The 26,551-nt window shown below is 41.7% G+C and overlaps 1 protein-coding gene across 1 annotated transcript; it reads left to right on the top strand.

Moving 5' to 3' along the window:
- The first annotated feature begins 835 nt into the window (after positions 1 to 835).
- On the top strand, positions 836 to 26,274 carry phf19.S (PHD finger protein 19 S homeolog). The gene is made up of 15 exons (XM_041574653.1): positions 836 to 990; positions 5,113 to 5,311; positions 5,461 to 5,542; positions 8,848 to 8,943; positions 11,853 to 11,953; positions 13,089 to 13,237; positions 14,277 to 14,372; positions 17,069 to 17,137; positions 18,597 to 18,717; positions 20,899 to 20,966; positions 21,451 to 21,618; positions 21,933 to 22,014; positions 22,217 to 22,302; positions 22,542 to 22,637; positions 23,111 to 26,274. The coding sequence occupies exons 2-15, from the start codon at positions 5,129 to 5,131 to the stop codon at positions 23,457 to 23,459; spliced, it is 1,746 nt and encodes a 581-aa protein (XP_041430587.1). The 5' UTR covers positions 836 to 990; positions 5,113 to 5,128; the 3' UTR covers positions 23,460 to 26,274.
- The last annotated feature ends 277 nt before the right edge of the window (positions 26,275 to 26,551 follow it).

The raw sequence follows: 26,551 nt of genomic DNA, 5'->3' as shown, positions 1-26,551 counted from the left end.
ACATATGGTATATATCTCTATACAGAGGTGTGTGTGTGAAGGTTCTATGACTTATAATCGTGGTACATACTGTATATACTGTATCTCTATACAGGGGTGTTTGTGAGGGTTCCAGTCGGTGTATGATTTATAATCTGGGTATATATGGTATATATCTCTATATAGAGGTGTGACTGTGAGGGTTCTATGACTTATAATAGTGGTACATACGGTATATATTTCTATAAAGGGGTGTGTGTGAGGTTTTTATGACTTATAATCAGGGTACATACGGTATATATCTCTATACAGGGGTGTGTGTGTGAGGGTTCTATGATTTATAATCCGGGTACATACGGTATATATCTCTATACAGGGGTGTGTGTGAGGGTTCTATGATTTATAATCGTGGTACATATGGTATATATCTCTATACAGAGGTGTGTGAAGGTTCTATGATTTATAATCGTGGTACATACTGTATATATCTCTATACAGGGGTGTTTGTGAGGGTTCCAGTCGGTGTATGACTTATAATTAGGGTGCATACGTTATATATCTCTATACAGGGGTGTGTGTGAGGGCTCTATGATTTATAATCGGGGTACATAACGTTAGATATCTCTATACAGGCGTGTGGGTTCCAGTCGGTGTATGACATATAATATCTCTGTACAGGGGTGTGTGTGAAAGTTGCAGTCAGTCAGAATATCACACAGTAAATCTTTACACTAGAGAGAGAGTTTGGCAGTGAGTGAGAGTGACAGTAAGAGTGACAGGCAGTTTATAATCTCCCCTTGTCAAGGAGCAAGTTGGGCCCCACAGTCAGTGAGTGAGGGTGGGGGCGGGTCCCCTCGGTGGTAGCGAGAGAGTGAGGGGAGTGGGCGGGATATAATTACATAAGCGGAACATAAATAATTCGCGGGAAAGTAGAAGGGGAGGAAGATGGCGCTATGCAGAAGTGACCCGAGCCCGGGAGGCGCCTGATACCGCCGGAGGCACCGAGCCCAGGTACCAGCTGCTGCACGGACAGGGTGAATGGGGTGGGGGTGGGGTGGTGGCACAGGGGAATGGATTGGCTGTCCGGTGTCAGTGTGTGCGCGCCAACACCCTCTGTGCCCCACACTGTAACCCTGTCAGTCCGTTCTGTCTGGTGCTGTGCCCAGTGTGTGTGCCCGGTGTGTGCGCGCCATGTGAGGGCATTTCTGTTGTGCCAGGGCGCCCTGTGTGTATGTTTAATTTAGCATTGTGCTCTTTTAGTTCCCCAGAGTGCCAGGAGCTGAGATTCATAGTAATTAATGTAAATATTCCAGTGTGCCAGGATGCCCAACATGTCACAGTGCCGGGGTTCCACTGTCAGTGAGTGTCAGATGATCTTGTAACTGTGCCCAGTATTGCAGGGTTTTATGAGTATTTCTAGTGTGCCCATTGTGCCAGGATTCTCAGAGAGACTACCCCAGGTGCCAGGGTCCCCAGCGTGTGCCCATTGTGCCAGGATGCCCAGAGTGTACCGCAGGTGCCAGGGTCCTGAACATTTGTGCCCAGAGTGTACCCCAGGTGCCAGATCCCCAGTGTGTGCCCATTGTGCCAGGATTCCCAGAGAGTGTACTCTAGATGCCAGGGTGCCAAGCATGTGTGCCCATTGTGCCAGGATGCCTAGTGAGCGTACCCCAGTTGGCAGGATGCCCAGAATAATAATTATTCTGGGCATCCTGCCAACTGGGGTACGCTCACTAGGCATCCTGGCACAATGGGCACATAATTAAGCTAATATTCTTGAGGGGAAGTCATGTTGTGGGTTAAAAAAACATGTTGATTTGCATCCACATTTTTCATGTTGCATTTATATATAAATGAGCCCTAATAACCTTTTTGTATCAGCACAGGCAGGGAAATACATTCAGGTATCATGTGTAGGAAAAGGGGGAGATGCTTTATAGATTTTGTGCTCTTGCACCTAAAAAATAATGAATTGTATTGTGTATAATATATTTATGCTGAGCACATGGGTTGGAATATGTGTGAAACATTTTACAGTGGGCACTGTGCAGTTAGTGCGAGGATAAATATGATTTCAGATGTGTAATCTAAAAAATAATATTCGCTATCTCTAAACTGAGACTTGCACTGTGCCAAAATAATTATTTTTTTCAGTTATAATATAGTTGCAGTTTTTATAAAATTATACATGATTAAGGTCTATGAGTTAATTTCAATATCTTGCTGTGTCTTGTGTTGTATCATAGTCACTCTGCTTATTATTCATGTCAAGGTAACAAAATCCTGCACTGTAGTAAACAGGTGTTTAGATAGGATCTGTGCATAATGCTCTGTTATACAGATAGCTAGAATCTCAGCTGCCATAAAGCAGGGCAGGACTGCTGCTTCCAGTGGGGATCAAATATGATCTGTGCAGCCATTGGACAGAATGCTCTGTTATACAGATAGCTAGAATATCTGCCATTAAGCAGGGCAGGACTGCTGCTTCCAACAGGGATTAGATAGGATCTGTGCAGCCACTGGGACAGAATGATCTTTTATATGGATAGCTAGAATCTCAGCTGCCATAAAGCAGGATATAACAGGTCTCTATTGCTGCCCTATCCTTGCTTGGAGCCTATTGCTGGTAGCCTTGTTACATTGTCTGTTGTGATGTTCAGAGCTGGATCTAAAGCATCTCTTCAGCACAGGCAGAGTAAAAGAGGGAGGGATAGGAGGAAGGGAGGTGGAGGGCAGAAGGAAGTGTCAGTTGGCTTTGAACCTCGGGATGACTGATCTGAGAGCAGCAGTTTGTGGCCACAGCCAAAAAGTCTCTAGTGAAACTATAGGCAGAAAAGTGTAGAAGCTGCATCAACCAATTTGCATGCTTTGCTAAAAACATAACTCAGGGAGGGGCCCCAGGAACCTATACTGGAGCATCTGCACAATTCAATACATAAAAAATTAAACACTGTTAATTATTGCTGTGAATTGTGGGATTTGTAGTTTGACACACTCGACAGCCAGTATTTCTTTGCATTAACCTGTGCTGTGTTGGACAAACACTCCCTCTGGCCCCATGTATCAATATAACCAATTAGTAATGTCACTAGTGGCTCATGACTCATTGAAACATGTATTATAATAATGTAACTCCCTGGTGTAAAATATGAGGCTATTAGAAGTCATTCAAGAATTGCCTGAACTTCAGCATTGTTCCTTTATATGGTCACAGAACCATTCAGTGACTTTGAATATCCTTATCATGTATTATGAGGGTATTGTAAGGGATCATGTGCCCCCCTACTGTAAATGATAAGGATATTAGAAGTCACTGAGGGGTTCTGTGACCATATAAAGGCACAAGGCTGCAGGCTACAGGGAACTCCGAATATCACTCATGTATTATAAGGGATAATGTACCTCTACTGTAAATTAAAAGGATTTTAGAAGTCACTGAGTGGTTCTGTGACTATATAAAGGCACAAGGCTGCAGGCTGAGTTATACAGGGAACTCTGAATATCACTTGTGTATTATAAAGGATAATGTACCCCCTACTGTAAATGATAAGGATATTAGAAGTCACTGAGGGGTTCTGTGACCATATAAAGGATACAGGGAAATCGGAATATCACTCATGTATTATAAAGGATAAGGTACCCCCTACTGTAAATTATAAGGATTTTAGAAGTCACTGAGGGGTTCTGTGATCTTTTAAAGATCTATGGTAGCATGATAACTGAGCTGGGAGGGATAAACTGCAAGGTAACATTTATATTTTGGGAATAAAATGCAAATTGCCCATGTACAAAATGATGCCTTCCTCTTGTGTTGCACAAGTGTTTCGCAGGGAGTTCGAAGGGTGACAACAGCTTTTACTCTCTCTCTATATGGGGCAGTTTCGTAATTTTTGGGGTCATGTTTTGACTTTATACAGGATTGTTATTGGAAATGCCAGGCAGCCGGTTGGTTCAGTATAATGAATGCTCATTGTAAGCGCTGCCTTAGTGCATGTCAGAGTGAGGTTTGTTGTCTTTGGGTAAGTCTGTTTGACTATATTGTGCCGCAGGTAATTGTATCAGGTATTTGCATTCGTGCATCAATATTCTGTCCAGTGTAACTTAACACAAACCTGAAAATGTAGTGCAGCACTGGGAGTGTGGTAACTGTGTGTCAGTGCTACATAAAGGGTTGCCATGGCACTACCCTTTGGAGTCTTTACTTCCTGTTCACAAATGTGCAAGAGGGGTGGATTGACCTCTGCCTCCTTCACAAATGTAAGTTATTTGAGTTGTGTAAGTGTGCCCTTTAATATAGACGTGTGTCACACAATTGCATCTGAGTGTGCCGGGCTGAGTCATAGCTCGACGCTTCTGGCTTCCTGTGTCACCGCTCTAGAAAGCAGAATGGGCTCAACAAGTGTATTTGAAGGGAAAATTTGCAGTTTTAGAACAGGGCTGGGTTGTAAGGCAATCTGCCAATGAGATGGGGAGATATTGTCATATCCGTTCCCATAGTACCTTGCTTCTTTCTAAGATCTTATCCTTGTGGAGCCCCTGTACTCTAATTCTACTTTGAAGGGAAAAGCACAACAGGTACAACAAGCCTATGCAATACTTTCCTTCCTTCTTACAATAGCAGTGTCTAGAGTCATCACTATTAAGGAAGCCTGCAACTGCAACTTCTGATGTTCTAGAACGTGAAGGAACCCAATGTGGGGTGGGGCGTGTTCTACGAACTGATTCATTAGGTAGACATGATGATGGATGAAATGATTTATTCTTGAAGTTCCGTTTCAAAACTTGTAAACCCTTTATAGCAGACAAGCCAGAAAACTGTGGGCTGTGCAGAGATGCCACCAGCTTTAATAGACACGGCTTATTATCACATAAACGCCCCGACTATGACATTAGAACAGGGGCCACCCGTAAAACATCTGCACAATATAACGTCATTGGCCAAATCCTCCTACTCTGTTTACCACAATGTATAACATCTGATCTGCCTGTTATTCATCACGTATCTGTATTTGGAGAATATGAGACAGCAGAACCATCAGCCAGCCAAGGCTAATTAAAACGGGCTTGGATATAAAATAACAGGTACTGGCAGTATGTTGTCTGTAAGTGACAGGGATCTCGTTGTGCTTGCAGAGACCCTTTGGGGGTGATGGAGAAGGGTGGCTTGGAGTCAGCTGGGCAAGATGTCTACACCAACTGTGGCCACATACCGCAGCCAGGCAGGGACACCTTCAGGCATGGATGCTCTGAGCTTATGGTCTCTCAGGCTGAAGGACAGTACGTGCTGTGTCGCTGGACAGACGGACTCTACTACCTGGGCAAAATAAAGAGGGTAAGTGTGGTATGCACCCTTGTATCTGAAATTGATATATATATATATATATATATATATATATATATATATATATATATATATATATATATATATATATATATATATATATATATATATCTAAAAATGTTTCTTCATTGCCGTTGCAGGTAAGCAGCTCCAAGCAAAGCTGTCTCGTCACATTTGAAGACAATTCGAAATACTGGGTTCTCTTTAAAGATATTCAACATGGTGAGAAGGTTTATTTCATAACACAAATAGGACTTCCCCTTAACATCCCATATATTGCCATTTATGGTAATTTTTTATAAAGGATATTAGAAGTCACCAGGGCCGCCATCAGAAATCACGGGGGCCCGTACGGCAAAATTTTCTGGGTCCCCTCCCCACCCAGATCCTGCCCCACCCCCCCAAAAAAACATTTGTGGCCAGGGCCCCCCTACAAGTTTAAAAAAAATTCATTAGTGGTCAGGGACCCCCCTATAAGTTAAAAAAAATCATTAGAGGTCAGGGCCCCCCTATAAGTTAAAAATATTCATTAGTGGTCAGGGCCCCCCAATAAATTAAAAAAAACAGTGATGACAGAGAGCCCCCATAAAAGTTTTACTAAAACATTAGTGGTCAGGGGCCCCATAGAAATTAATAAAAAAATCATTGGTGGCCAGGGGTTCAATAAACTAAAAAAAAAACATTAAGTCCTCCCCCCGCTCTCAGTGAGCTGCAGAATCTGGTAGGGTGGGCGGAGCTATAGTGCTTAGTAGTCCCAGTAGATCTACACAGGGATTGGATAGGCTTATCCAATCACCATGCAGCTCTAGGGAAATTACCAATTGTTTAGAAGCTGGGGAGGGGAAAGACGTGTAGAAGAAGCTCCGCCCTCCCCACACGATTCTGCAGTTTCCTGACAACAGTGGGGGCCTGGCTACAGTGTGAGTACAGCGGCCGAGGCCACCCTAAGACCCAAAAATCGCGGGGCCCGGGACAACTGTCCCCCTAGTCCCCCCCTGATGGTGGCCCTGGAAGTCATTGAGGGGTTCTGAGACCATATTAAGGCACAAGGCTGGGAACTATGAGTTCCCAGCCTTATACAGGGAACTATGAGTATCACTCGTGTATTTTAAGGGATCATGTACCCCCTACTGTAAATGATAAGGATATTAGAAGTCACTGAGGGGTTCTGTGACCAAATAAAGGCAGAAGGCTGCAGCCATAATACCCTTATGATTTACTTTAGGGGTTACATTATTTACTAAAATTTGCAATTATCAGTGATTCATGTGACCCTACTAACATCACTTGGCACTGTTGATAGAGCACTTATGATTCATTCAAATCGGAGTACTGCAAAATTGCTAGGATTTGGCTAAATCCCAAACTGACTCCTGGATTCAGTGCATCCCTAATATAGATAGTCTGTATCTGAAATCATTGGGGTGTGCTATTGGAGATAATTTTCTGTGGAAAGTGTCATGAGTGAACATAAGTCCAATATTTAGGGCTAGTGCATGACATGCAATATTGCTCTAAACAAAGCATCTGAAGCAACTATTGCTACCCTTCCTGGTAAATGATGAGCTCCTTATCTGTAAACCTGAGAAACTGGGGTAAGAAAAGAGGCTCCTTTATGCAGAGCTCATTTTATAGTGTCCTTGAGGGTCATGGACTGTGTGTAAACCAATATCCCGTAACTCGGTGCCTACCAGAATGTCAGAGGTAATATCCCAAGAACTTGGCTACCCACACCCCCCATTCTGCACCACCAGCAACCCTACAAGTCCAAGCCCAGGAGGATCATCTTATATAAAACGAACTCATTTTTAGAAAAGCCAGTTTCACTCCTGTTATTATGGTGTCTGTGCCAGCCAATGAACTTTCTGCTTGAGGTTATTAATAGGTTTGGAAACCTCTTTTTATATTTAGCTGTTAGTTTTCTTTTGAGAGCTCACACTGCACTCAAAGGGTCTCTGCGTCAAACAGAAACTATCAACTTATTTTAATTATTGAAATAGTATTTTTTCTAAATAGATCAGAAGATAATTCACATTATACATACAGAATATGGAGTTTAAGGGATAAGAAAGACCTGTTTGCACATTTACATGAGGCATTCCCGCTATAGCAGGGAATATTTCCCGATTTTGTTTCAAGTTCTTTTGGGTTGAGTGGTTTAGGGACGTGTTTGGACATGTGCAGGAACAGGGAGAATATTCCTGTTTATGTCGTTCTGTAACCCATCAGCCTGATATGTGCACCACAAGACTGCGGTTACACTTCTGCTGTCGGTGATGCAATGATTTGGAGGAGGGTGCCAAACAGACGTACGGCTGCTTGAATGCAGAAGCAGATGTTGGCCCCTCGGAACTAAAGAAAAGCAGGAGTTGGAAGTCAGTACAAATCCAGATGGGACCTTAAGAGAATAGGAAACCAGGAAGCCTCTTAAATTAAAAAAATAAATAAAATAAATATATATCCATCCTCCTTGTTTAAACGAGAAGGAAAGTCGCCAAATGTTAGGCACCCCCAAGTGATTGTACTCCTATCAGCAGAAAACTGCACCAGCCCAGGGTTATACCAGTGAGCACCAAGGAGCGATCCTCTTTCATCTTCGTCTTTCTTTGCTCGGCTGCGCATGCATATTAGAGTGAAAAGCCGAACTTTAACTTAAAAGTCAGCTATTTAGTTCTACTGCGCATGTATCTGCCCCGGGAAATTTGAAGAAAGAAGAAGCCGGAAGAAGATCACTCAGTGGTGCTCGCTGGAATAACCCTGGGCCGGTGCAGTTTTCTGCACCCAGGGTTTCAGTTAAGTAAATACACTCACTTGGGGGTGCCTAATATTTCTTCTCCTTTAAGTGGCTATCAATCCCAAAACCATTTTTTCCCTAATGCAAGAAACTATAATTTTAAGCAACTTCTCAATATACTTTCATTAATGATTTTCACTGGTTTTATCTCATAGATATGGGATCTGTTATCTGGAAACCCGTTCTCTAGAAAGACCTGAATTTTGGGAAGGCCATCTCCAATAGATTCCACTTTAATGAAATAATTTCATATTGATTTCCTTTTTGCTCTGTAATAATAGAATTGTACCTTGTACTTGATTCTAGCTAAGATATCACAAATCCTTAATGGAGGCAAAACAATCCTATCAGGTTTATTTTAATGTTTAAATTATTTTTATAGTAGACTTAAGGTATTCCAAATTACGGAACAACCCCTTATCCAGAAAACCCCCAGATCCTGTTTACAGTTAGTCGAAATGAACAACAGGTCAGATTGCTGGTTCAGGTTTATTATATTACCAATTAAAATCCTGCTAATATCTTTAAAACTAGAAAAAAGGCACCCTGAGCAATGTTACATTAATTTGTTTTGAGGGTTTACATTTTGTTGAACCAATATCAAATGTTTTCTAGTTTACATAAACGCAACTTATCAATAAACACAAAACTATGCAGTATAAGTTTGATGAATTTAAAGCCATAGTTCTAGATTTAATGTTATTTGCTCCAATGCCCTGTTTTCTGTCCACAGCTGGGGTCCCTGGGGAACAGCCGAAGTGTAACGTCTGCACAGGCAAAACATCCCTTCCTCTGAATGAAATTCTCATCTGTGGGAAGTGTGGTTTGGGTAAGTGTTGGCATCGCTTAGATCTATTTGTTTCTGTTTGTTGCTGCCACAGATACACACTATAGAGTAGAATCCAATCTTCAAGCTAGGTGATAGAATCTGGATCAAAATGTGGTGATTGACATTGCTCAACTTCAGAGAAATGAATCGCCCTGGCCAATGGCTGGGTCCCATTGCCCTAAAAATAGATTTCTTAAAGGGCCAGTGACACCTGCAAACATTTTTCACAATGTTACATAGTTAAATTAGGTTGAAAAAAAGACCAAGTCTGTCACGTTCAACCCCTCCAAATAAAAACCCAGCAGCCATACACACACCCCTCCATACCTTGACATAAATTATATATACCCATATATAGCCTTGATATATGTCTGTCCAAGAAATCATCCAAGCCACTCTTAAAAGCATTAACAGAATCAGCCATCACAACATCAACCGGCAGTGCATTTCCCAACCCCAGTGTCCTCACCACCTATGTTGCTTGAAATGAAAGTTATTTTCTTTTAGTCTGAAGGGGTGGCCTCTAGTGTGGTGGTTCTCTTTATGGGTAAAAGGCCCCCTGCTATTTGTCTATAATGTCCTCTAATGTACTTGTAAAGTGTAATCATGTCCCCTCGCAAGCGCCTTTTTTCCAGAGAAAACAACCCCAAACTACCCTCATAATGTAAGTCTTCCATCCCTCTAACCATTATAGTTGCACGTCTCTGCACTCTCTCCAACTCATTTATATCCCTCTTAAGGACTGGAGTCCAAAACTGCACTGCATGCTCCAGATGAGGCCTTACCAGGGAACTATAAAAAGGCATTATTATGTTTTCATCCCTTGAGTTAATGCCTTTTTTATGCAAAACAGAACTTTATTTGCTTTAGTGGCCACAGAATGACACTGCCCAGAATTAGACAACTTGTAATCTACAAAAACCCCTAGATCCTTTTCAGTTTAGGAAACGCCCAACATACTGCCATTTAGTGTATAAAATACACATACTTGTATATTATTTTTGCCAAAGTGCATAACCTTGCATTTATCAACATTGAACCTCATTTTCCAGTTTGCTGCTCAGTTTTCCAACTTGCATGGAACCTATACTTCTACACAACTTAGTATCATCTGCAAAAATAGAGTACTTTCAATGCCCACCTCCAGGTAGAGTCCTGCGCGGAACCAATTTGTTAAACTCGACCTGCAACCCCGCATACTTACCTGCTTGGACCCGCTACCTGACCCACAAGTACCTTATCCGCAACCCGATCTGCGACCCACTGACCATCAAGAAACAGGAAGGGACATCATTAGAAGTAGGCATGCTTAGAAAAAAAGGAGTAAAACTCGATATTGAGAAGACCGCGACCCGCAAACCCGGAGAACCGCCAACCCACCTTTATACTCGCTCCCGAAACTTAATCCTGCAACCGCAGGTTTTTGCGGGTAACCCACGGGTACCCGACCCGCTGCAGGACTCTACCTCCAGGTCATTAATAAACAAGTTGAAAAGCAAAGGACTTAGTACAGAGCCCTGCGGTACTCCACCAACAACACCGGTCCAATTAAAAAATGTTCCATTTACCACCACTCTTTGTAGTCTATCTTTTAGCCAGAGATACCATTTTGAAAGTTACTCAGTACAAATGGCTGTCAGTATAGACATGTAGTGGGTAAATAAAAAGCATCTGATTTCTCCAGCATCTACTATAATATAGAAGGTCTTTCGAAACTCTCATATCTCCATTTCCCAAACCTTTTTTCTCAGATCCACATCAGCTCTTTGAGGCAAAAACATTTATTACCAGTTATCCTTCTCCTTATAGTTACTGGTTTCTATTGTAGGATAACATTTCCCTTTATTCAGAGGATCATGGTGACCCACCCTAAACCACCATTTTTGGGTCTCCAACCCTTGGGTTAAAGAAACCTAAAGGAAAATGTTGTGTTGAAACTGTGTCTGTGTGGGGTTACAGGCTGCACATATGGGGGGGGGGGGAGATCGTTTGGCTCTGGCACCAGTCACTTGTCTGTTATATTAAACTTTCCCAGAAACCATTTGAGAACAGTTCTAAAAAATTTGTCCCAGGTGCTCTGGAACTACAGTCTGTACATCTGCTCCCTACGTGCCGACTCCTTCCTGCTAACACAGGTTAGCAAATGCAACAGTGTTTGAATTAATTTAATAGGAACTCAAACCCTCACAGCTTTTGACTCGGCACTAAGATCATATCTACAATATGCATAGTAGATGAGTGATACAAAGACACACAATCTAATTAGAAGTCCTGCATTCCATTCTAATGATGATACAAAGAAGTCTATGAAGTCCTTCTCCAAGCTGTTCTTGAAAGGCCAACCTCTGGATCCTACTGCTCTTACTGAGACAGAGGTTTAGCCATGATACAATCTAAAGATGTGTTAAATCCCTTAAAATGATGTGAAACCGAGGCTAGACTTCCCCACTCCCTGACCTGTTTGATCTTCCCCTGTTGCAAGTACATCCTAACATCTGGACAGGGTTTAGGGACCCAGTGATCTTGTATATACAGCACCGATGTTCAGCTCCCTTCCCCCAGGGCCAATAAAACCAGAATGTAAGAAAATCTCCCTATGGGAAAAGGCTGCGGCGTCTGTACAAGCCACCCAGATGTGTGCTGGAAACCGTATCTCTCGATCCTGCCATGTTAAAGCAGAATTTAATATTTAGAAAAAGTTTTATTTGCCTTTATAAACATTAAAGTTCCAGATTGTAAAATAGTGCGTTCTTGTCTCTTTAGGCTACTGGGCCACCTGTCATTTGTGTGTTTTGTGCAGATGGTAATGTTGGCCTTGCATCTTGTCTCTGCTGCATTGACAGAGCGTGTGATTGGATCAGTTGCAGTTGTCTTATGAAATTTTATTTCTCCTCCCTCCCCACACACAGGTTATCACCAGAAGTGTCACATTCCTGTTGTGGACAGCGGTGAGAACAGCCACCTGGAGCCGTGGTTCTGTAGAAGGTGTATCTTTGTTCTTGCTGTCAGAGTAAGTAAATACCACACTGTACCCCTAAATGTGATCTAATATAAACAGCCAGACAGATGCTGCTTTCAGTAACAATGATGAAAGTACCCAGGCCAGGGTACAGAAGAGGAGCCCTTGCCTAGGGTAAAAAGTCAAATATTAATCTGGGGCATGCCTATCAAATTGGCCCAGTGAATTTTACTTTCTTTTTTTAAGTGGTAATTTAGTCTTTATAAATAAAATGGAAAAGGGTTGACTAAAAAATAGTGTCCTTTTTACAGTACAGTGAATTGCAGTGTTCCCTGGAACCACAGTGTAGTATATTGCACGGAAGAGGGACACTGAAGTCTTTGGCCTCGTAACTCACTTTGGGTTGTATACAGTGCAGCCAAAAGGTTGCAGAGCCAATACCTGGCACCGTTCTGACTTTTTCAGTCCCATGCCTGCTTGGTCATAAATCAGTCATTAGCGCCCTATCCGGCCTCATCCGCCAGGCAGCCGTTGACGTCATTGCAAGAGTATGCTGAGTTCAGTGGATACAAAGAGTCTGCGGTTACACAGAAAGGATTTCTATGGGCTCTTGTCCATTCCGTTAAAGCTGTTCTTTAATGTGCACTGTGGATAAATAGTTGACAAACACTCTACCCCTGTACTAAGCACAATTCAGCAGGAACAATCGCCTAAGTTTGCTCATAGTCTGTACAGAGAGATACCATAAAACTATGGCAGCATAGGTGTTCCCCTGTACTAAGCACAATTCAGCAAGAACAGCCCCCTAAGTTTGCTCATAGTCTGTACAGAACTGTAACTAGGAAATGTGACGGCACAGGTATTCTCCTTTACCAAGCTCTGTCCAGCTAGAATAGCTACTGCTCTGTTCTAAGAACAAATGTGCAGGAATATTTGAAGATATAGTGGTCCTTTTAAAACATTGAAGTCCATTTACCAGAGTACACCTAACAGGTCGAGGCAGCACAAAAGGCCATTGCAGCACCATATTGGTAAATATTATTAAGTTTAATTCTTTGGGAAGGTCAATCATATGTTGATGCTTGTAGACAAGTTAAATTATCCTGTGCAGATAACAGAGAAGATTACAGTATAAAACAATACAGTGCAGTTTGTATCTAAGCCATTTCCATGGTTGTACCTACAGAAAGGAGGAGCACTGAAGAAAGGTCCGATTGCAAAAGCACTGCAGGCAGCAAAAATGTACCTGACGTACAGCCCTGATGAACTGGACTGGGACTCGCCACACAGAACTAACCAGCAACAGTGCTACTGTTACTGCGGGGGCCCCGGAGAGTAAGCAAAGCTCTGGCTACTTGCATGGTCTACAGAGGATTCTTCTATAATGCAGTTGGATAGCCTATAAATAAATGGTTCAGTAGTATGGCCTGTGTATGGGGCCCTGTAATCTACACATCAGTTTCCTTGTCCTTTAAGATTGTTCTGTGTGTATAATATGCTGTAACTCATGCAGTTTTGTCAAAAGGAAACAATATGATATCAATCACCCATAGATAATTATATGCTACAGAAAAGAGAATAACAAACGAATGGAATGAAAAGAACCCAATCTTGCTGTAAAAAGCCCAGTCTCACGTGCTGTTTAAGCCGTGTTGTAAAGTACCCATATGGTTCCTATCCGCTGTCAAGTGAAAGAATGTTTTGTGCAAAGGGGGTGAGAACACTTCCAGTTATAAAAGCCGAAATCCAAACATTTAATCAGCTGCGTAATAAATGTGCAGAGCTGAATTCCTACCAATTAGTGCTGAATGCCTGGAGTCCCAGTGCTATAGAGAGAGTTCTTGGATCTGCATCCCTTCAGCCTCTGGGCCAGTCATGCCCCGGGTGACATAATATGTCTGTGCCTTTTGTTTGTACAACTGCTAACACTTTACTGAGTGGCACAGGGGAATCCAAGCTGTGCAATAACCTATCACTGTCTCAGAAAATAGGCAGAAATCTAGTTACTTGGAACCACTGTTTTAATAGACTCTTTTACCCATTGTACGCACCAGTCTTATACTGCTTTGTGGCTGAGATTCTAGCTATTTCTTTCCCAGTGGCTGCACAGATCCTATCTGATCCCCATTGGAAGCAGCAGTCCTTTCCTGCTTTATGGCAGCTGAGATTCTAGCTATCTGTATAACAGAGCATTCTGTCCCAGTTTCTGCACAAATACTATCTGATCCCCATTGTAAGCAGCAATCCTGCTGAATGGTTGAGATTGTTTTTATAAGCTATATGAATGAAAACCGAGGTTCTTCTTAGCAAGTAGCTGTGGTGCATAACAGTAATGTATTTCTCTTTTTAATACTCTGGTTTCTCTTTATTGCAGATGGTACCTTAAGATGATACAGTGTTACAGATGCCGACAGTGGTTCCATGAAGCATGTATGCAGTGCCTTAATGAGCCCATGATGTTTGGAGACAGGTATGCCCTTGGCCCCTGCCATTTTTTTAAAAAAGGGGGCTATATAACAGCTGGCAGCTCCCGGCAACCTTCCTGTCATTCTAATACTGTCAGTTTGATCCTGGGTGTTGTATTGAGCAATGAAGCAAAGGAATCTAGTTCATATTACAACTCTGTTATAGCAGCATTCACATATCAAGGTAATTTTCAGGCACAACTGCTCTCCGTACCAGAGGTACAAAGAGCTACTCTAATAGAGATAGATGCTAAGAAGGGGGCACGGTGCTTTGTAGCGAAAAAGTGGCTATAGTTGAATTGTCCACTTCATAAACCAATTTAATAATGTCTTTAAGTAATTGTGATTAAGCACCTTCATGCAAATCTCACCAAACTATTGAAACGTGATTCTTAGCTTCCCCATTACCCTGCGGTGTGGGAAATGTCATGTTTATCCAGTGTCTTGGCTGTTAACACTCAACCCCACTAGCTGTTAATAGCCAGTAAATTGGTCAGAGTTGACGGGTTATTACCATTGTAAATTATACAGAAAGGGACCTTTAAAACAACATTTTTTTTTTCCTTTGGGGTTTGAGTGACCATGTGAAAAGGAATGTGGGGATGCAAGGAATATAGGAGCCCTTTATTCAGCAACAAGCAGCCAGTGTACATTAACACTTTAGAAGTATACCATTAAAGTTGGTTATAGAAATATGTATATCTACACAGACTTGAAAAGCATTACGGGCAAAAGAATCAAGAATGTGACCTGGGGGAATGTGTTACTAGGTCACTAAATGTTACATAATTGACAACAAACTGATGACAGATGAACCTATGTGCTATAAACTACACATAAAATCCTTACCATTTATGACCCCAAATGTTCTTTAATTTTGTTTGTTTTTTAATGCTCATATTGGTGCTGTCAAGTCTGTATAACAAGTTGTTGAGGCTCTGTTAAAGTCAGTTCATGACATTGCTGGACGTGGGCAGCTAAGTGAATTCCTGTCAACTTTTCATGAAGACTACATGGGTCATTTACAACCTCTTGGGGAGAGGGCAGCGGTCGTAGGTGTTAAGGACAGGCCAGCCTGTGACATTGCACTTTACACCTCATGCTTTGGTAAGGTGCCCTGGAAAGAAGTGTTGCCTGAATGAGCTCTAAGGGACAGGCTCTCTGCCTCAGTGAATCACCCAATTCACCCCCTCTGATACTTCAGGAAGCAAGGTGACCTGTGAATGTGGGATCCCATTATGTCTGCACCCAGTTTTGGTTTGTCTGTGATGATGTCTAATAATGGTACACACACACACTCACACACATACACGTTTTTGAAGTGTGACTCCGGTTTCCTCCCACATTCAGAAAAAACATACAGGCCGTTTAATTGGCTAGTGTGTTTGTGTGATTGTAATATAAGATTAGATTGTAAGCTCTGCTAGTGCAAGATTTAATGTATAAGTTATGTGTGTGTAGTTGGTTTACGCAAAAGGCTCTTGAATGGCGGGAGGAAATGTTCAATGGAATTCTGCGCATTCTTCTGCATTCCGGAGTGAGGGAACAACCGCCCAACAAATGGGGCCTTTCCTCTTTACTGTAGACTCATTCCCCATGTTAAGCTCCATGATTGAGCCATATTCCTGCTAATGATAACTGGAACAGAACAGCGTCAACTGGTTACTAGGTTTTTTTTTTTTTTTCATATTTTTATGAAGAATTTAGTGGGTATTTTAAATATCTCGAGGGGAGAGACACATAGACCCTCTATTAAAAACATGTCTGCTCCACTGCCTCCTTTTTGTTTTTCTCTTGACAAATTTCAGCCAGCCCGATCGACAAGCCAACCAATATCCAAGTCTTTTTGCCAATATCTGTCGTCTTGTCTCCCACCATACACGCACGAAAATGTTTCTTACGATATTATCAGAGTCTATGGCCACCTTAAAGGAGAACTAAGCCCTAAAGTTAAAAAACCCCTACCCTACATAGACCCCCTCATCCCCCCCCCAGCCTAGCTGCTACCCCGGGCAAATACCCCTAAGTCTTTACTTACCCCTCCGTGCAGATTCTGTCCAACGAGTTCATTATCATTCTGAAGATTACCGAAGAGAAGAAGATTGCACCCGTAACTCCACTGGACAGATTCTGCACAGAGGGGTAAGTAAAGACTATGGGGCATTTGCCGGGGTAGCAGCTACACTGGAGGGAGGGGGGGGGTCTATGTAGAGTAGGGGGGTAGGGTTTTTTAAGTTTAGCGTTTAGTTCTCCTTTAAGGCTTGCACACAATACCAGAAGACAAGATAATTGGCAGGGGCCACAGCTCCCTTCCACTACCCAGCTGCTGCTTTCATTAGGACTTGGTATATGGTGCTGTTAAATGCACCCCACGTCTCGCCCCCCTCATTATTTGCTAAATGCATCAACGCTTATGTAGTGGCAATTTTGGGCAATGGACAGTGCTGCTTCCGGCACTGCCATTTCGTATTCTGGGATACAGCAATTCGGGGTATTTTGCCTGTCAAAAAACATGGTGGGTAATCTGCCCCATGTGCTATTGACCCTAGGGTTTACAGGATAAATAAGTAGCGCATGTATATTTGGCCACCCACTATTGGGTCCTCTCTTATAGATGTAAACATGTACATAGACTAAAATAAGTTTTCATTTTGCTGTTGACTTCTGAACAACCATTTTATCCATCCTTTATTCCTGGCAGGTTTTATATATTTCTTTGCTCCGTCTGCAATCAAGGCTCTGAATTCAACAAGCGACTGCCTTTGAGATGGTAAGAAGGCTGCTTCTGCATTTCATTGTAATAGAAATCCGTGTCACGCCATTGTGGGAACAGCCAGTCAATTACAGGACCTGGCTCTGGATGGGAAGATCTTTGCAAGAAGCGTGAAAGGGAGCTTACATCATGTTTATTTGGCAAAAAGCAATTTGTTTGTGCAGGCCAAGTGGAGCAAAGCAGCGTGTGCCCCCAGGGGCCTGTCGATGAAAATGTGTGTGCCCTCATTCAGTATCTGTTTTGCTCAGTAATCCCTGGATGAAGGTGTTCATTGTTACCTTGCCAGAAATTTATAGGGCTGCTTCCCAAAGTGCTATAATATAAGGGAGTCTGAACGTTCTCCGTATTCCGTAGTACCCCATTCCTAAATCTTTCCTGCAGTCTTGTGTGCCTTTGAAAACAAATGGGTTAAAGTTCTTGTTTGCAACAGGAGTATAGAGGACCCAATGGAAGGTTGTAGAGATTATGTTAATAGGAGTGCCATTGAGTATCTTCTCCTTTGTTGGAGGGGCCACGGCATGTATGAGAGGCTGCACACCTACAACTTTAAATGGGCAAATTGAATCAAAAGTTGTATTCCTTGTAAGGCCAGCTGATGATCATGGAATATTCAGGGCTGGATTTACAAAGCGGGCGCCCCTATTCCCACTGTGATTTGTCGCCCACGTCCTCTCCCTTTTATTCACTCAAATTTTCATCATCGGGACTAGAGCAATGGGGATTGGCACACAGGAAATTTAAAAAAAAAATATTGTATCTCCTGCACATCCCCAGTGTTTCTGAACCAATTTGGGTGTGGTTGGGCAGCATGCCGCCCCCTTAAATCCTGCCATCCTTAAACCTACTGTAAATAGCATCTGCTGCTCATAAACTACATCTCCCAAGGGCCAGTCCTTTAACTGCTATCAGTGATGCATGCAAAGGTAATAGATAAAAATGAAAATACTGTTTGCAAACCTTTAATTTACTGTTAAACATCCCAATCCGAGTTCCATCTTACACAAAATACAGACTCCTCAGTATAATGGTAACAGAATACAAAACCCTTAATGTCTCTGGCAATGGTAATAAATCTATTATCTGCTTCCATTCCTGGCATCCTCCCTTCCTACTAGATTTTATTGGATATTGAATACATGGACATGTTCCCAGCATCCCCTGGCAGCCTTTGGGATGTTGTAAATCTGATAAAGAGGTCCTAATTACACTGGGGCCCAGGGCAAACGCCTACACTGCCTTACCTAAAAACCAGTCCAGCACAAGACAAGGCAAAAGATCAATCACTCCTTGTCTTAAAGGCCATTTCCAGCTGCCTGGAGTAGTTTGTGACTGATTAGCTGGGAGAGTAGGGGAAAAAGACAAGCTGGGAACCTCACAACATACACCCACATGTTCACATTCAATCTAAACTTCTATCATGACACAGAGCACTTTTGTTTTTGTATGTGTGTTACAGGGTGGATATCGTCCATCTAGCCTTATACAACCTGGGCGTGCTCAGCAAAAAGAAATACTTTGACTTTGAAGAGATCCTGACATTTGTGAATGACAACTGGGATCACTTGCAGCTTGGAAAGGTAAATTTATGTTTTTTGCATCTCATGCAGGACTGTCAATTTGGTTTTCCTAGAAAGAGGTGTATTTTACTATTTTGGTGCAAATGTTATCCACTACCGGTAATAGTAAGTGGTATAGCAGTTAGTATTGCTGGCTCTTGGTTAACCCAAACCATATATCCAAACTATGATGGCCATTTAAAACCAGGCTGAGGTAATTCTTGCCCATATTGACAACAGCCCTCTATAGACATTTGAGGGTATAAAGAGGAGCTCATTCTATGGTGCTTGGCACTATTGACCCATGAGTTAGTAACCGCGAGATAAACTGTCAGTCACTGTGATTTCTGAATACATGTCCACTGCCATCCTGCAGCCTCTTCCTATATGTATATAACCAGTAGCTCCTATAATCCCTTTCCAACAGAACTTGAAATGGAAACATTAGAAGGGAAGAACAGAAGCATCTCTCACACTTAGGAATCAAACACTATTATTCGTGTGTGGTCCCTGACCTAACGCTACACTCATTTTAATAGATGAAGGGTGTTTTTTGTGTTTGGGGGGCTAATTAAATACCTTTTCAACACACATCTCTTCAAAATATCACAGGCCCACCCAATTCCATGAATAATAGTCAAGAACACATGAAAGGATAAATGCTATTTAGTGTAAATTACCTCCGAGAACAAGTTGCAGGATAAAAGTGGCAATTCTATGTATAATCCCTCCCAGAACACAGTGAGGGATAAATATAGTGACCGTAACATGTAAAATACTCCCAAAACACATGACAAGGCAGTTTAAATACAGTGTTTGTTCTATGTGTATTACCCCCGGAATACATAGCAGGGCAAATACAGTGCCGGTTTCATGTATATTACTCCAGAACACATGGCAGGATAAATACAGAGTCAGTTACATGTATAATACCCCAGAACAAACTGCAGGATAAATACAGCACCAGTTCCATGTATTATAACCCAGAACACACTGCATGATAAATACAGTGCCAGTTCCATGTATAATACCACAGGATAAAGGCAGTGCCAAACTTCATGTATAATCCACTCCGTCCTGTTTGTTGTTGCAATTGTACTTGTCCTGGCTTGGAAAGGCTTAGCCCCTCTAAGCCTTCACTAAAATCTATACATTCTCATTTGCTTTCCCCTTCCTATGCTGAGCATTCTTTTGGTTCGGGGCTGACTCATAAACCTCTAGAGCAAACTCAGTTCAAAACAGCCGTTTGCTCTCCATCCAGTCAGGGTTGGTCTTGTGCCAATTTGTTCCATATGTTTGTCAGTTCTGCAGTCGGCAATACAATATCCCTTCGGATCCTAATTCTGGGAAATGACTGCATGGGGTTGTGTGAGCAGCACATTCAGGGAAGAAAAGCGAGAAGGGTGGGACAGTTGAAATAAAGGCTGTCTGGGAAAAGGTGCAAGCTTGAAATGTCAAGGCGTCATCTTATTTGTTATGGCAGCTCCCACTGTCTGTTGTCTAATAATATGGTAGCTCCCATTCATGTGTAAAAACACCAATATACAATATAAATATAGAGGAGAAGTGAAAGATGAAGTTTTTTTTATTAGATACATTTTATTTCCCTATTTAATTTGCTCTCCGCTCAGAATATATTCTTATCATCCGCTGCCCAGGCTTTTTAATGTATTCTGTCATTCCCTGGCGTTAAATAGAACTTTGTCTTCCAGTTAATGTGATGCTGCAGATAAAATACTGTTATAGAGGTGAATCTATCCATGCTGCCAGACAGTTAAACAATTACAAATGTTTTTCCATATAGAGCAGTGAACTTCTATTCAAATTTCATCACCTTTCTGACGGTTATTAGAGGGGTGAGGGGGAATTATGGGAAAGCCTGTTCAGAAAGTCAAGGGTTTGATGCCCTCTTCTGTATGCTGTTGGTAATGCAGCTATTCATGGAGGCGTGCATGTATTTAACCATTTTGATGCCACTGGAGTGACTTATAGCTTCCCAGGCAGCAGTGCTGTAAATGAGCCTTTGAGACAGAGGGAAATGCATCCTGCTCTATGTATTTTAAATGAACAGCCATTTAGTTGTTAATCTGCAGTTCCCAGACTACCCCAGGTACTGACCACCACTGAAGAGCCTATATGTTGCCTTTGTTAATACATGTATATCATTTTACACTAGCATTGTCTCTTAATATCCCATTGCAGATTGCCACCACCCTTGTAGAAGAACGAGCACATCACCTTCTGGACGCCTTAAATAGTTATAAAAGCAGGTGAGCTTGTTGTACCTAAATGAGTAATCAATATTCGCTTTCAGTAGTGTGTATCGCTGTAATAAACATAATCAAATTGGTACAAAAGTGCAGCAAATTGCCCCAGGACATGCCTAGAGCCCCCCCTTGCTAGTGGTAGGAATCTAAAATACATATTTGAGCATGTAAAGTACACTGAATATATGTGAATGTTGTAGGGATATGGCTGTCCGTTCCATAGTTAGAAGTTCCAAGTTTTTGGGAGAGAATCAGGAGCTTAGACAGGAAGTGAGAAGCCAGACATAAAGGGGAAGTTCACTGTTGACTTTTTTTTTTTTTTTTTTTTTTTTAATGTATATGGATTTTACATTATTCTGCTTTTTCCAGCCTGCAGCTGAAAATGCTCTTTAGTAGTTAGGGGTCACTGACCCCCCAGAAACTAAACGACTGGCTTATGTTTTATTGTTTGCTTCTTTTCTAACAATTCATGCTTAATCCATTTCAGATTTCTTTGTGGCAAGGAAATCAAAAGGAAGAAATGCATATTCCGCCTAAGAATCCGCGTTCCCCCTAGCCCTCCTGGCAAACTGCTACCGGATAAAGTAGCCTGGACCACGGATAACCGGTCGTCTGAGCTTAAGAAAGGGAGGAGCAAGTATTCTCATAAAAACAGGTGGCACCATCATATCACAAAAACTGACCTGATTTTTCCCTTTATTATAGATCGAAAAGGTTAATGGAACTTGTTATAAAGATCAATAAAAACCAAAGCAATTTAGCTAACATAGGAATAGGCTTAAGAGTTTAAGGGCAATCTACCAATGTTGTTATATTTAGGACAAGGACCTTTTTCTTTGTTCCCTTGTGGTGCCTTTTATGTCATACACAACCTACCTCATTCCAGGCTAATAACTGTGTATTTAAACTGTTTTGACTCTTTTGTCGCCGTACCTCTGTAGTGACACTGTTCCCTTTTCTTGATTGCAGCTTACCTGAGTGTCAGAGGCAGCGACAGAGAGGTATTCGGAGGAAACAGTCAAAGTTCCTTCTGGAGGATGCGATTCCCAGCGTAAGTATCTCCTAGTGTCTCTCTTTACTGAATCATTGTGTGTCTGGTATTAAAGGGGAACTCCTCCAAAAAACATGTTTTTGTCATATGAAATAAAATGTGCACTGCTGGTTCTGACTCCTTGAAACAGTTTAACACAAGGCCTGGAGAAGAAACAACCGCTATGTATTGCTAAAGTTTTTTAATTTCCTATATATTACAGAGTGACTTCACATCTGCCTGGAGCACAAACCATCATCTGGCCAGCATATTCGACTTTACTCTAGATGAAATTCAGAGCCTGAAAAGGTAAAGAGATTCACAGGGCTATACCAGCTTGTAGGCAGTCTGGTTTTATCAGGGTTAAATTAACCTGCGGTAGACTTTAACAAGGCTAGTTCATCTTGGAGAACATTGGAACTGTCATAGGGATAGAGCATGCTGTAGCAAATCACAGTCTCAATGGGACAAACCTGTAGCTAATGGATGTCCTACATCCACCTTGTTATTGAGAGCAATGTCTGACCGCTGCAAAATTCTTCTTGTAGTGCGAGCTCAGGGCAGAACTTTACCTCGGATCTGGATTCTAACGATGCAGCAAGCACTTCTGGATCTGCCAGCACCAGCCTGTCTTATGAGTCACGGTACGTGCTATGTATGTGCCACTACCATAGATTCACCCACTGAAATGCACATTTTGCGGGCATGTGACCAATGACTCATATTTACCAGTTTCGCATACATTTTTTAAAAAGGTTTACATGGTATTTGAAGAGTAGCTTCCTGTTTCGAAAAAGATAGTTCTTCCTAAAGCAGGCACTGTACCGCCTTGTTTATCATGAGTTGAATGAGAGCAAATAGGCATTAGATTTTAGTCCTTTACATATTTTACTTTCCTGTATGTTATCATTGTGCTTTGCTAGCTGGATTTTCCTAACTCGCTTTTTGCAGACTGGCTTGGTGTATGTGATTTAAGTAGTGCATGATACATGGTAGATCATTAATCTGGCTTCTTACTTTCGCTGTGGGCCTCAAGCTTTGCATTCAGGGAGATATGCTGCTGCTTAGGCCAAAAACGCAGCCTCTTTTGTTCGTTTACCGATAATTCCATTTATAGAGGGAACGTAGGGAGCCGGAAGAGGAAATTGACATCCAAAAAGTACACGTCTTTCGAATCAAAGAGAAGAGCCTTGGACCGCACTGGGAGGCTAAACGGCTGTGAGACAGAAGCTGCTGAGTACACCAGGGCGTCTGATTATCAAGACAACAGCGTAGACAGCCACACCTTCGACAGCCTTAGCGAAAATGATAGCTCGCTCTCCCATCTGAAATCCTCCATCACCAGCTACTTTGGAGCTGCTGGGAGATTAGCGTGCGGAGAGAAGTACCAGGTTCTGGCACGCCGGGTTACCCTGGAAGGCAAGGTCCAATATCTGGTGGAGTGGGAAGGCACCACTCCCTACTGACCGAAAGCAACTAGTCTATGTGCTTGTGTATGTGACCAAAGGAAAAACGTTGAGGCATGTTTATAATATACTGAGCAGGACTCTAGAATTTTAGTATAGTGATATACTGTAGGTAGGTAGGATGGAAAGTCTTGGGAAAGAGTTGTAGGTGTTTTAAAGACTTATATTGGAGATTTTATGACTATGGCATTCTTGCTGTGGTAGGCAGAAAAAAACACTTCGCAGGGTTCAGTGTTGCCTTTAGTGTTTGACTGACACAATTATCTTCAATCTCAAACACGCTCCGATTGATTGTTATTGGCCAGCTCTGTGTATGTAGTGAAGCAGACGGTGTTGTTGTCATTTGAGACACTATATAAGAGGTAAGAATTGTGTTTCTCCCTGTTAAAAAGCCACCAGCCTACTCTGGGCTCTAAATTACAAAGCCAAAGATTAGTATATATAAATGATAGTGTTAATTTTTAATCCCCTTATGTTGCAATATGTTATTGAATGATTTCTTCCCCAAAATGGGAGGATTTGATCAGCAAATACAAATCTACCGTTAATATTCATGAGGTCTTAAGTCCAAGAACTATGCCACTCATGACTAGGTGAACCCCATTGTTTTCAGTGGGATAGGTAGATGCCCCCCTCAGGGCCAGAACTAGGGGTAGGCAGAAAAGACTCTTTCTGCCTCCTTATTTCTGGACTTGCACTTGGTTTCAGCCATTGGTACGTTTGGAGTTGCTGCCGGGTTGGGAAATGCCTGGTGGAGAGGAGCAGAGGAATCATGGGGGACAGTTTGCCTTGGGAGCCCTCCACTGATGGCTGACACTAACTCCCTTGTGCCCTTTTACAGCACTTCCGCACCTGTTAATATTCCATACAACCCCTTTCTACACAAGCACAGGGACAAAATTTTGTCTAAGCCTTCTCCCAGGGGAAAACTTCTATTTGTGAAAACCCGTGACCAAAAAAAAAAACTGTAAAAAAAAATGACCCTTTTCCCTCCTTTGTGGTGAATGTAAAATGTTCTAGAGCAGTGGTTCCATTCTACAATCAGAAAAAGCTTGGATAAAGAGATTCTTGATGGCACTTTGTCTCTTCCCTAAGTATTTAGTTAACCCTTTGAACTAGCACTTAAAAGTTTGTGTTTTGTTTGAATGCAAACCAAAAATTAATTTCCTTCGATAGAGCAATTTAATTGCAAAGAGTCCTTATTTGGAAGCAGTTCTTAACTGACATGGAATTCATTTAATGTTTCAGTTGCTTCATCATAAAATGCTAGAAAATGTTACGTGCCAGGAAGCAACATGTACAATAGAATATTCACTAGGGCAGACATCAACAAAATCTTTCCAAACACCTCTATGAAAACTGATGCCCAGGGCACCAATACATATGCTTTAGAATTAGGACATGCTTTATTATAATAATAATAATTGTTTTTTAAGGATACATTGAATCCAGGATTCGGTTCGGAATTTGGCCGTATATGTGCCTTTTTTTAATCAGGATTCAGCCAAATCCAGTGTGAAAGATTTGGGATTCGGCCAAATCCGAAAAAGGAAGATTTCAGTGCATCCCTACTGGTTTTTAAGCCCCATAGGTTTTAGTAACAAAGTTCTAAGCCATTAAAATAAAAGCACCTTAAATAGTGAGCGTTGGACCCAGACTTCCCAACACACGTAGGGTTGGGATACTGGTCTAATGAAGAGTAGTTCGTGACAGTGAGAGATGACCTTATGGAGGGGTGGCTTTAGAGAAAGGGGAGATTGTCATAGTGTGTCACCCCTCTTTAGCCAGAACTAGGGCGAAGCAGTAACGGTGATAGGGTCAATCAAAACGTATAGGACCCATGGGTTACTCAGATTTGAAGAGTTCAGGCTGGCCTGAGCATCATTACTGCCTGCCCTTCGGCTCAGAACGGGCCTTTCTTTAATGCCAGTGTAAGAGCTTCCTGCCCATGTTCCACGTCAGCACTCTGATCTATTTCGGCCTCAACCATAGTTACATTAAGCTCACAAAGGCTACTGCAATCTAGTTGGTGAGCTTGATTTTTCTCCTTGGATTTGCAGAACTGCAAATTGGCAACATTATAAACCTTTAGCACAATGGAAATAGCCATAATGAGGCAATGCCAAATGTTTGTTTTATTTTTTAAGACTTTATATTTTCAAGGTTCTGTACAGACAGTGACCCTTGGAATGTAAAAGTAAAAAAAAAAATTCAAAAACCCCCCAAGAAATCAAGATCATTTACAAATTGTCTTAAAAATAACTTTAAAATGTGTCCATCTTATGAAAATTTTAAGTAGGGATGCACCAAATCCATCGTTTTTTTGATTGGGCGAAATGTTTTTGGAAAAACCTTGCCAAATTCAGTGCATCCCTACATTTAAGGTGGATTCCAAATTGAAAACCTAGGCTTTGCTGTGCCTTTCTCCATTTCAAGGTGGAGCCGGCAGGATCAGTTTCAGATGAATAAGACCGAATCTTTGATGACTTATTGGGGAATGTAATAGAAAGTTGTTAATGGGGAAAAAATATATATATATTTTTTCCTTTTGTGTGTTAGAGACCTTCTATAATTTTTTTAACAAAGATATATACATTTCTTATACGTGACTATATACTAAATACTTATAAATATGTGAGCATGAGTGTACACTTAAATATAGATCTATATATGAACACGCATGCATTTTAAAGGGGAGGCTTGGTTTCTTTTAATGTTACTTAGCGCATAGTAAAAAATTGGGATTATTTTTTACTATTTTAATAGGAAAGAAATGTATTAGAAGAGGCGCCTAAACTACATTTAAGCCCGATCAGTAATGATTGTATTACTATTTCTGGATAGATTTCTAATGCTGCTAGTATGTATTTCCCATCGCTGTTAAAGGGACCCTATATCCCCGAACATGGCAGGTCTCTATGAAAGATCTGGTATAAAATAGCCCATATCAAATACACTTGGTTATTAAGAATTAATTTTTTGTAATTGTATGCCTTTGGATTAGCCAAGGCCCAAGGTGGGTCTTTTACCCTCACGCTTACATGGTTAGAACCTGCATTTGTTTCTCATATCACAGAAACACAGAACATTCA

Source organism: Xenopus laevis, chromosome 8S, assembly GCF_017654675.1.
Source record: "Xenopus laevis strain J_2021 chromosome 8S, Xenopus_laevis_v10.1, whole genome shotgun sequence".
NCBI classification, from domain to species: domain Eukaryota; kingdom Metazoa; phylum Chordata; class Amphibia; order Anura; family Pipidae; genus Xenopus; species Xenopus laevis.
The sequence above is the reverse complement of the archived record's forward strand: the minus strand, read 5'-3'. Positions and strand labels throughout refer to the sequence as shown.

Coding starts and splice junctions, on each gene's coding strand:
- phf19.S (XM_041574653.1), top strand. CDS start 5,129: ATGGAGAAGGGTGGCTTGGAGTCAGCTGGGCAAGATGTCTACACCAAC. Junction 13,238..14,276: donor TACTGCGGGGGCCCCGGAGA/GTAAGCAAAGCT, acceptor TCTTTATTGCAG/ATGGTACCTTAAGATGATAC. Junction 14,373..17,068: donor CCCATGATGTTTGGAGACAG/GTATGCCCTTGG, acceptor TATTCCTGGCAG/GTTTTATATATTTCTTTGCT.